The 12306-nt window shown below is 39.6% G+C and overlaps 1 protein-coding gene across 1 annotated transcript in view; it reads left to right on the top strand.

The window, feature by feature from the left end:
• Positions 1-12306, top strand: part of si:ch73-234b20.5 (uncharacterized protein LOC449923 homolog) — a 38056-nt gene extending 25750 nt beyond the window's left edge. Inside the window, exons 2-3 of the mRNA XM_048559723.2 lie at positions 2819-2977; positions 12026-12306. Coding sequence (XP_048415680.1) covers positions 2819-2977; positions 12026-12169 — 303 coding nt within the window. The 3' untranslated portion in view covers positions 12170-12306. The remainder of the gene's footprint in view (positions 1-2818; positions 2978-12025) is intronic.

Here is a 12306-nt window from a genome sequence, read left to right as displayed (position 1 = left end):
CGATTCCAGTCTCGGGTAACTGTCTGTGCGGAGTTTGCACATTCTCTTCCTGTCTGCCAGTGTTTCCTCTGGGTGCTCCGGTTTCTTCCCACAGTCCAAAGATGTGCAGGCTAGGTGGATTGGCCATGCTAAATTGCCCGTAGTGTTCAGGGGTGTGTGGGTTCTAGGGGGATGGGTCTGGGTGGGATGCTCCAAGGGGCGGTGTCGACTTGTTGGGCCAAAGGGTCTGTTTCCACACTGTAGGGAATCTAAAAAAAATAAGTTCATGAATAGGAAAGGTTTGGAGGGATTGGACCAAAGGGTTTTTTTTTCTATGCTGTATGACTCTATGATTCATCGTCTTTAGGATCCAATGCAAAGAGGTGTTCAAATTTATTCCAAGTCACTTTGGCTGTGGCACAGAAAAATGCAAGAAGTAGGAGCACAAGCAGACCACAGAGGCACTGAACTCACCCCACAATTTTATATGTCCATGGGTTTCAGCTCCACTTCCCATGTCTCTTGATTCAGGGGAACAGAAACCAGTTTATCCCCGCCTTAAACATATTCAACGATGAAAAATCCACAACGCTGTGGGGTAGAGAATTCCTAAGATTTACATCCCTTTTGAGAGAAGTAGTTTCTCTTCCTCTCATTCCCAAATAATTGGCCCTTTATCCTAATAATGCACTCACATGTTTTAAATTTCCTGATTTGTTGTTATAACTTCTCACCATCTCCTTTGTGAGGCTCCTTCAGGATCTGCTATGCCCCAATGAGATTACCTCTCATCTTTCTAAACTCTAGAGAATGTAGGCATCATTGTAAGACCCTCACTCTAGATCAGATTAGACATCTTGAGTTTCAAAACTTCACAACAAATCATCTTCTCGCCGTTAATGGAATTGGATATTCTGCATTCTTGAATGACAAGACAGTAATTCGTGGATCTCATGATTGGATGATTAAATCACAAAAAAAAATTACGTTGAGCTGGATGAGCACAGCAGAAATCGATTTCTGAAGAAGGGCCTCGACCCGAAACGTCAGCTTTCCTGCTCCTCTGCTGCCTGGCCTGCTGTGTTGCTCCAGCTCTACACTGTGTTATCTCAGACTCCAGCACCAGCAGTTCTTACTCTCACTAAGCGGAACAACACTCTTTGTGAAGGTTATTTCTCCATCAACAATTCATCTATGCCATTAACGGCAAATGTGACTCATGAATGACTTGTTGAGGCAGATATTCATCCAACAATTGAATTGTAGACATTCGACAGCCTGATATATCTGCACATTGGGTGTGTTTTTTTTCTTTGCAGGCACCTTGTGATTTAGAGAGGTACATGGGAGCAAAACAACGCCCACACCGATACACTGCATTTTCTGACTAGGTCACTGGGACATCTATTCTGCATATTTTTGATCCACAGCTTCACTTCCTGCTCATTCATTTGACTGTTGTCGCGAACGTGGACATATCTCCTGCAGGGAACTTGATTTTCAGTTTGTTCTACGTTCGAAAATTACATGTTAATAATTAATTAATTTTGCTCCGTCGGCCATGCAGGATAGTACCATTCTCATTTCCTATAGTTTTCACTGGAACTGTTTACAAAGCTTCATGCTCCATGGTTTAGATGCCAGGTACATTGAAATAATGGTCCATGTTGACACATCCATGTTGCTGGTGCATTACTATGGACACTCATTTTTTATTTTGGAAACTGGTAATTTTGACATTGAGATCATTTGTTACTTTCTGATCTATCTACAGCTTCTGCCAAAACACAAGAGTTCTTTGTTCCACAAAGTGGCTACACTAACCAGCTGGTGCTCTGAAATCTTTGTCAGACTCAATGTTTGACTTACTTCACTATAAGTTTATATTTTGCACTTCTGGTGACAAAATAAGCATTCTGGCAACATTTGAGGGACCCATTCCAGGTCACACTCCTCAAGATCAGTTTAATATCCGGTCCCTGATCTCTTGGCAAATTTGATCCGGGGCAGCTTTTTCAGGGTGTATTTCAGCGACTTCCATTCTTGCAATAGTTTTTTTCGCTAATACTGAATTATTCAATGTAACACAGTTATTGATGGATGAGCAAATATTACAGTTTCTGTTTTGAAACTGGCTTTGTACTTCATTTTTGCTAGATAACTATTTTTGTTTGTTGTTTGCTGTACATGGCCTGCTCTGTTTGGGCATGTCTTAAACTCCCTCGTATTTTCTTGACAACGTGCTTGGTCTGATGAGCCAATATATAAAACAAGTAAATCTTGAATTTCTAGGTGAAATGTTGAGGCCAATCCTTAATGTAAGTCTAGCATTTCTAAACAGAAAAGGAGTGCCAACTCGTACGCCGGGTATAGGCTTAAACATTATTTTTGATGCTCTTAGGTTTCCATTTTTAGAAAAAAATGAATTAAATCATAGCATCTGAAGCACCAGTAGACATCATGAAATACAATGCAGTTGAAACAGAATGTAACCTATTTGGTTGGCATGAAATGTCAGCTTTGGTCATAGATTTTTGTTCAGCGCTATGTGTTTTTTTTTGTTTATTTGTCTTTTCGGGAATATGTTATGGCATTTTTGAGCCTTATTTATCAGTTTTTCAGGGTTTCATAGATTGCTATGTTAATAACACCACATACAATAGACTAAATGGTTACTCAACTAGTTGTCATTTGTGGAAACGTACTTTGTCTATAATAATTGCCATATTTTCTGTGCAGCAGCCATAACAACTTCAAAATAGTTCATTGTTTGTGGAGAGCTTTGAGGGTTTGCTGAGAGATGTGACAGGTTTTGCAATGGTGCTCTTTGTCATTTCAGGCCAGCTACAGTGTGGATCCAGGCCCTGAAAAGTTATCTAATCTTCAGGGTCAGGTGAATGATGTAAAGGGCATCATGTCACAGAACATTGAAAAGGTTTTGGAAAGAGGAGAAAAGCTGGATGACCTAATCATTAAGACAGATGATCTCCAAGCATCTGTAAGTATGTCATTTTCCCAATTTAAAATGGTGAATGGAAAAAAATGCATTCCTTCTGTATATTTAGCCTCAGAAACAGTTTCCTTAATAATATTTTATGTTTCTTTGCTGCATATAATCTCTGTTTAAGGTTACGAATATCGATCTGAAGGACTCCATGCTTGTCACCTGGAGTAGCATCAGGTGTACCTGTATTGGGAGTGCAGTTCGATGCAGAGTAAAACTCTGCCTAGGTTACCTCAGTGCTGCCTTTTAGCCCCAATCCATTTTCTACACAAGCATTCTAAGTGGCTTTTTTCTTAATTAAACTACTCTTTATATCTGTTTGCAAGTAGTATATTTGGGACAAATCCCTCCAAGGCAGAAATGGGAAGATTACATTGTTAGTGCTATATAGATAGTTTATGTATACTCATTGGAACTTAGAACAATGAAAGAACTTTTTGAAACATACAAAATTCTTAAGGAGCTTGACAGGGTTGATGTGGAAAGGTTGATTTTCCTTGTGGTAGAATCCAGGAGCAGAGAGCATAATCTTAGCATAGGGAGTAATGAGGAGGAAATTCCTCTCTAAGAGGTTTTGGAATCTGTGGAATTCTTTACTGCAGAGGGCTATTGCATTGGCTCATTAAAAATATTCAAGGCTGAGAGATCTTTAATCAGTAAGGAATCAAGTGTTATCGGGAAAGGAAGGAAAGTGGAATTGAGGGTTATCGGATCAGCCCTGTCATTGAATGGCATAGCTGATTCAGTGGGCTGAATGGCCCACTTCTGATCTGATATCTTACGGTCTTATGGATGGGGTCCTCAGCTGGCTCATCATCTGCTGCAGTGATGACCAATATGATTGCCTACCATTAGGCACTTTGCCAAAGATAGGAGTTTCAACAATTGCAAGACTTCACCTAAAAAAGACCTCTTTTAGCACAGACTTCTCAACAAACCAGAGAATCACCCCTCCACAACTGTCCTCTGTGACACCATCTGTGAACTACATATTTTTATTAATTATTGAACACAGTGTCTTTCCTCCTTGGGCTCTAAGTGCCAACACACATTTTAACTGTGCATTTAGCTTACAACAAAATGTGTTTTCAACAGCTGATGGTAGGTTGAAGACACAATAATCAAAACAGAACAGAAACATGTTGTGGAACAGAATAGATTTACTCTTGCTTTCAAGCTTAATCCAAATGAACAATTAAAAATTTGTATTATGTAAAAACACCTCCTGTGCTGTTATCATAATTGCTTAATTAAAACTATTGAATTATTCACAATTTTTAGCAAATAGAACTTTGAATTAATTGGAGTAGATGATTACTGACAATATACATAAACTATGCATTTTGATAGAAAATGGGAGTGTTCCTAATACACTTCCAAAATAATTTCTTCTCTATATTTGTATGTTCAACAAGTGAAGTGCAGTGCTGGATTGCGTTCTGTCTAAGAATCGTATCCCAATTAGCTCCCAATGAAAATAGATAAAGATATGTAAATGCTTTGGTCTAAGAAATAATTAATTTCAGTGAAAGGAAAAGGGACCCCAGACTGGAAGCAAAGGGTTGATAAAACATTGGGCCAAGAGTGGACGATAATGCAATATGAATACAAAGGTTCTAAACCATCCACAAGCATGCATTTTCCAGCATAAATGTAAAGATGCATGCACGAAGTCTGATAATAAAATCCACTTTGAAAAAGTGAGCGAGTGAGCAGGAGATAGATAGATAATCAGTAAAGCATTCAACTATTGTAGAGAAAAGGCAGGAAAGTGGAGTTCACAGTCATCAGATCGGCCATGATCTCATTGAATGTTGGAGCAAACATGATGGGTCTACTGAAGGTCCACTTCTGCTCATACATCTTACAGTGAAATGACCTCATTGTGTCCATCAATATTTCTCTGTGACCTTGAACTCCAAACCAAATTTAGCCTTGTTACTTCCTCCAAAATTGATTTGGACAATTCCCCAGGCATCCCTGGCAGCTTCTGATGTATGTATAAATGAGGGGTATGATGTCAGCTTGAGGCTTCTGAGAAATTTGGGTTCTGAAATGTGAAGCACCTGGTGGAAGCAGCCTAAAATTACTGGCCATCACAGAAAAGGGGAGTTACGGCCATGATTTTTTAAATTCAGGGCGATTGAGCTAGATCAGGCCAGTATGTTTCTCCTCGTCTTCAGAGCTTCCCTGTTTGACAATCCTCCAAGATTGTCCAGAAGTCTCTCAAAATATAATATCACTGTATTGGACAATAGGTGATTGAAAATCACATGGTGAAATGGCTTATGATCAGACACCCAGAAATACTTCCATTACATTGCAAGCCCTCAGTATTTTTGCCAGCAGGAATCAGGCCAGCTGTCTGTCCACACATTGAATCTTCCAATGCTCACTCAAGTGAGACAACCATCCTGCATTTATTCACACAGAAGAGGAATCTACATGTGGAAATACAAGGATATTGGCAGTCGGTCCCAATTATTTAAATAAAGCTTTCACCTTAGCCCGGGGATCCTGACACAGACAGGAATCTGTAGCCATGTCACCATCTTCATGCCAAGATTTGGATGTAAATGAAGTGAAACTCAAAATCACCAAAAAGTAACCAGCTCACTAACCGAGGCTATGTAGGAGATTCCTCATTGACTTCTTAAGCTAAGGAGAACTGACTTGACCAAAGAGAAAACTAAGGGATTCATAATGCACACCTTGGGTTCATGTTTTAATGGCACAGTGTGAAAAAGACAAAGCAAGACACATAAATCAGAAGGCTTCACAACCAAACCGCAATATCAACCCATCCCTGTCATATGTACCAGGCTGTGGCTGTGGGATTGTCCACAAACCCACAGATCAGCATTGAGTCAAGCGTCAACTTATGCCAGTTGCTGCTAAGATACCTACAAGCAGTCTTTACCCATTGTGTATTTGTTTTCATTTGCAGGCAAGTCTTTCTACACTCATAACTTTAGGGGTAGCAGGGCGGCTCAGTGGTTAGCACTACTGCCCCACAACACCAGGGACTCAAGGTTTTTTAATTCTAGCTTTGGGTGATTGTCTGTGTGGAGTTTGCACATTCTCCCTGTGTCTGCGTGGGTTTCCTCTGGGTGTGCCAGTTCTCTCCCACAGTCCGATGATGTGCAGGTTACATGGATTGATGATGCTAAATCATCCATAGTACCCAGGGATATGTGGGTTAGCCATTGGAAGTGCAGGGTCACAGGATTAGGGTTCGGTTGTGTCTAAGTGGAATGGTCTCTGGACAGTCAGCATGGATTCGATGGGCGGAATGCCTGCTTCCACACTGCAGGGATTCTATGAACAGCAGTAACAGTTTAGTATCTCATTTATCTCTTTTCTCTGTTTAACTACGTTGGTTTCATAACCCTCAACACCTTTGCTTATCAAACATCTATCAACCCCACTTTCGAAATATTCCTTCATCCAGCCTCTATAACTTCCATAGGACACAGTCCTGGATGTCATAACTCATTCCTCTGCCTTTCTGTCTTCCTTTCTAATAGATGCATCACTTTCACCATGTACTGAGTAGCAGCAAGAGGTGGACATAGTTGTCTAAAGCATATACTGCTGCATTTTCCAAAGTGTAAGGTGTCTATATATTATGTGATCAATGGTATTATAATTATTGTTTGATAGTACAGAACTTGAGGAGTATTGTTAAAAAATAGACACACTTGTCAAAATTTTTCATCTACAGTTCATCAGGACAATTTGCAAGAAGAACCAAGGCAAAAGGAAAACAATCTATTCAAACTGCATGAGAAGAGACCACTGATTATTTAGCAAGTAGAGTCTGAATGATAAAGGTCTTGTCATGGAAAATGTAGTGATCAAATGATGACTGACAGTTCATTGCCAACCTTTGTTTAACCTTAAACCAGGCAGGTTGACTCTGATTGGTCAAGACTTAGATTAAGAAATAAAGCAGAGCATGGAAATCATCTGTTTTGGAGAATTGAAATAGGTGGGATTTGTGAATATGTTCTCACTGTCTGCAAAAATCAAGGCCCTGTGCACTAATATGTGTAGCTTCAGTACATGCAGGTTTTCCAATCTTAAATTGTCAATATAACTCTTAGCACACTTAGAATTATTTAACAAATATCCAATTGCAGAAACACATCTAATGTTGGACATTGCGTTTTGTGTTTTGCGACACAGACTGGTTGCCAATTGATGCCGATTTCAATTTAAAACAAGTAACAGCTATTATCTTGTCCGCGTCTCAGTGCAAAACAGTGACTCAGCCAAGTCAACCTTACTTGATTTAATTGCAAACAAAGCTTGATGGTTACCTGTCAATCATTATCAAACTTAGGCACTCTCAAGGCAATGACTCTGCAAATCACAGTCCACTTGCCAACCAGTCAGCACCATCTTCTCATTCTCATTCAGTTTAAAAAAGGAACTGCCAGAGTTCCTCTCCTTCCCTTTCCTTTCTTGCAAATTGACCTGATGAGTACAAGATTAAAAAATTCAATGAAATATATTCTTGGTATCATAATGCTAATTTCAAGAGTTACCTCACATTGCACTGCACTGTTGAGTGATGTTCAATATGTATCAATGGTGGTTGAGAGAAGACCACAAGTCATTTGAGTTCCAATAGTCTGCATTGTGAGAAAGCATATGGTTTCACCTGTAGTCTTCTCCAGGGTCATTTCTGCGTTGTCCTCCTGTTTGGGTTTTTCACTGATATTTGCTGACATCTAAGCCAGAGCAACAAGAAAGTAATGCCAGCATGTGAGCTGAAGGACCGCATAAGCGCTGACAGATTTGTCAAAGCTACAGCCTGAGTGGATCTACAGCATTCAGTTGAATTGTGTAGCAAAACATTTGTGTATCTGATACCCGGAGCATGTGAGTAGGCTGACCTTGGACAGTTTTTCTTTGGGTAGCATCATCTCCCTCAGCATGTTTCCATTTATTAATTAATATATGATTCTAGCTGGTTTTCTGCTCCTGCCAGGTATACTACATATAATAAACAGGTGAGTTTGCCTTGAACGCAGCCACATGAAATAACCCGACAAATTTTTTTTTGAGTCATTGAGTCATATAGCATGGAAATAGACTCTTCAGTCCAACTCATCTATGCCAACCAAGTTTTCCAAACTAAACAATTCCCATTTGCTTGTGTTTTACCCATATCCCCGTAAACCTTTTCTATTCGTGCATTTGTCCAAATGTCTTTTCAATGTTGCAATTGCACCTGCATCTATCATTTTTTTCTAGTAGTTCATTCCACACACACAACACTCTGTGTGAAAATGTTGCCTTCAGGTCACTTTTATATCTTTCTCCTTTCATCTTGAAATTATGTTCCCCTAGTTTTGAGGTGACTTCACCAAGTCTAACACATATGTTTAAAAAATATGTAGCACAACCGATGCAACTTTTAAGTAACTGCAACATTTGGCAGCTACCATCATTGTTGCTGAACCATGAATGTCCATTATACCAGCTGGCTGGCTCCCAACAGCAATCCTAACACAAGCTGAGAACTTGCTAAAAGCTGACTCCAGAAGTCCTTCTGGGGACAGCCCTCTGCCAACTGGGCACACCCAAGTCTTGTTGTACTTGATCTGCATCAGCTCCATGCATGGAGCTGGAATCAACTGAAGTATAAAAGAACAAACAGTAAGGGCTTTTGTGGCGTGGTCGTAGAGTCCCTGCCTCTGAGCCAGAGGCTCTAGGTTCAAGTCCCACCTGGTTCAAAGATTTGTCATAACACATCTGAACAGGTTGATGAAGAAACAGAATGGAGAAATCTCTTGTGTTGGATTTGGAATTCACAACACCTTAAGAAAGAATGTCCTGCTGCACATTTCATACAAAATAAAACCAATTTGTTTTCTCATTCAAAATCAAATAAGTTTTTAAATTGCAAGAAAATGTCAAGGGAAAAATACTCCGACAATTTCTTAAGTATGAAAAGACATCAGAGTTCATCTACTTACATTTTAATCAACATTAAATGGAGTGGAATACAGTTTCTCTTTAGATTGCTATACATGGAATAATGTGTGTGTCAGGGCACAATTCGCCTGTCATACATATGGATACTGTGACAGATTCTCCATGTCTGGGATAAAATTCAAATTACTTTTAAAACTTGCTTCTATGTTAAATCTTTCATTAAAGAGATGGGTTTCTCAGGACAACCTTAATTTGGATGTAAATCTGAAGCCAGATGGCCTCAGACAATGGGAGCTGACTGAAATACTTTCAAACGTGCAATCCCACTGGAGGGATTTGAATGCATTGTCCTTTGAGCTTTATGGGAATCTTATTTCAAGGGGCCTCCATCTGAGCAGGTTTGATTTGTAGCTGTACTGGCCAGCCCACAGTCTGAAAAGATCAGAAGAAAAATGACTCAGCTTCCTCCAGACGGGAGGTTTGAAGCAGTTTGTTTGCAAGAACGCCTAGTGTTTGTCAAAGGAAAATACCACAAGGGCCTTCACTGAGGCACACAGATTAAAAAGTGGATGAATTACTTAGAAAACCTCTTGTTTAAACTAACTAAGGCAATCTATCAAATCATAGTTAGTGGATTTATTCTTACTTTGCTTTTTTCATTAACAAGTCTTCAATCCATGCCATTGTATTACTCGCTACTGTATGTGCTCTAATTTTGTTTACTAACTTCCTGTGTGGGACATTATTGAAAGTTGTCTGAAAATCCAAATAAATCACACCTAGAGTTCCTGTGATCTATTCTAGTGATAACATCTTATAAAAGTCTAACAGGTTTGTCAAACATGATTTATGCTTCATAAATCCATATTAACTTTGCTCAATCAAATCCTTATTTTGTAAATATCAAGTTATATCCTTTATAACAGATTCTAGCATTTTCCTCTCACTGGTGTTAGGCTAACAAATCTGTAGTTCCTGGTTTTCTCTTTCCTTCCTTTCTTAAATAGTGGTGTTATATTTACTACCTTACAATCTGCAGGCACTAGTCTAGGATCTATACAAACTTGTAACCACGAATGCATCCACTATCTCTACAGCCACCTCTATCAACAATGTAGATCATTGGGTGTCAGAGTTGTTCAACTTTCAGTCCCATTAATTTCACCAATATTACTTTACTCCTAATGCTAATTTCTTTCAGTTCCTCATTTTCATTAATCTCCTTACGTCTCTATCGCTAGAGAAATATATTTCCAAATTGCATGGCTATCTAGTCCAACTTGCAGAAATGATACAATAATATACCCCAAAGTCTGGTTATCAGGCAGGTAGGTTTAATATGTAAATCAAATTCCAGAAAATAAATCACTCTGAGCAATTACAATAACAAGTCATCATCATCCATAATCACTTGTGAGTATCATTGCCCACCTAGGAAATTCCATGTGACTGGTAAAGTATTCTTTGCTCCTTGCGTGGCAGATGAGCCTGATCCGAGAGCCTCATCTCCAACCACACACTGGACCATTGAAGGTAAATAGGTTTCCAGAGTCAGCATGAATTTGTAGCAGTAGCACTCATTATTCCACTTGTGAGTAAGGCCTTGGCATTTCACCACCAACAAAGTGGACAGTGAATGAAATATTGTGGACAGGATATTTCTATCTATGCATTTCTGTCGGCACACGCCTTTCCAAATGATCTGTTTTAGAGAGAGGAATTGGGGTAAGGGTTTAGTTAGCACACTGTACATTGAGCATTGGTTGCATATGTCGACTGTGTTCAACCAGCCTGTATTTGCAAAACTTCACAATACCATATTGAACACAAGATGTTATTTTGATACTGGGCATCATTTGCTAAATAACTTGTGAGCTAAGAATTACACAAGGAGTTCAACCTGGATAAATGCGAAGTGATGCATTTTGGAAGGTCGAACTTAAATGCTAAATATAGGATTAAAGGCAGGATTCTTGGCAGTGTGGAGGAACAGCGGGATCTTGGTGTTCAAGTGCATAGCTCCCTCACCGTTGCCACCCAGGTGGATAAGGTTGTTAAGAAAGCATGTGGTGTTTTGGCTTTCATTAACAGGGGGATCGAGTTTAAGAGCCGCGAGGTTATGCTGCAGCTCTACAAAACCCTTGTGAGACAACACTTGGAATATTGTGTCCAGTTCTGGTCACCCTATTATAGGAAAAATGTGGAGGCTTTGGAGAGGGTGCAAAGGAGATTTACCAGGATGCTACCTGGACTGGAGGGCTTGTCTTACGAGGAGAGGTTGACTGAGCTCGGACTTTTCTGTCTGGAGAGAAGGAGGAAGAGAGGTGACCTGAACGAGGTGTACAAGGTAATGAGAGACATGGATAGAGTCGATAGCCAGAGACTTTTCCCCAGGGCAGGATTGACTGCCACGAGGCATCATAGTTTTAAGGTGTTAGGAGGATGGTACAGAGGAGACATCAGAGGGAGGTTCTTCACCCAGAGTTGTGAGCGCATGGAATAGTTTATAGATTATAGTGGTAATCGTGGAAGCAGAGTCATTAGTGACATTTAAGCGACTGCTGGACATGCACATGGACAGCAATGAATTGAGGGGAATTTTTTAGGATTAGGATTATTCCACGGCACAACATCGTGGGCTGAAGAGCCTGTACTGTGCTGTACTTTTCTATGTTCTAAGATTCCGATTTAATATGACCAGTGGATTTGCAGTGTGATTCATTTGTGCACGTTGAAAGCTACACATGCTCATAGAGAGGATTCTGTTGTCAATCCCTTTCAATGACAAACAAAGACTTATGGAGGCAACCAATTCCTACTGCATTCCCCTGGCCAATTACAATCTACCTGCCTGGTCTGAGTTTAATCTGTAAACTAAAAAATAAAACTGTCCACTGCATCTCCATGCTAACTACGGTCCCACCGTTCTTTTCTCATGCTGTATAAATTGATGTGGTTTTTCAAAGTTTGATTTCCTATGTGTTAGCGCTGACAGGTGTAAGATGAAAAGTTTCAACTTTGTAGCAATTTTTAACTTCTGCTTTACCATGCCTTTATTCACATTACATCTTACACATCTATCCTGTTTGATTTCAGGCTGACACTTTTCAGAAAACTTCCACAAAGATTGCAAGGAAAATGTGGTGGAAAAACACAAAAATGATTGTTATCATTGTGGTAATAGTTGTTGTGATCATCACCCTCATCATTCTCATTGCTACAGGTGTCATCCCAACATAAGACCTTCCTACATAGTACTGATGGTTCAGCTATTAAAGCAAATGTATCTTCTTGTACATAGTTAGTAGTTCTCCAGAAATACAGTTGCATAAGTTTTGATTATATTATAACCAAATATATATATATATATATATATA

This window comes from Stegostoma tigrinum, chromosome 1 (assembly GCF_030684315.1).
Source record: "Stegostoma tigrinum isolate sSteTig4 chromosome 1, sSteTig4.hap1, whole genome shotgun sequence".
Classification (NCBI taxonomy): Eukaryota; Metazoa; Chordata; class Chondrichthyes; order Orectolobiformes; family Stegostomatidae; genus Stegostoma; species Stegostoma tigrinum.
This window is presented reverse-complemented; position numbering and strand designations above follow the sequence as displayed.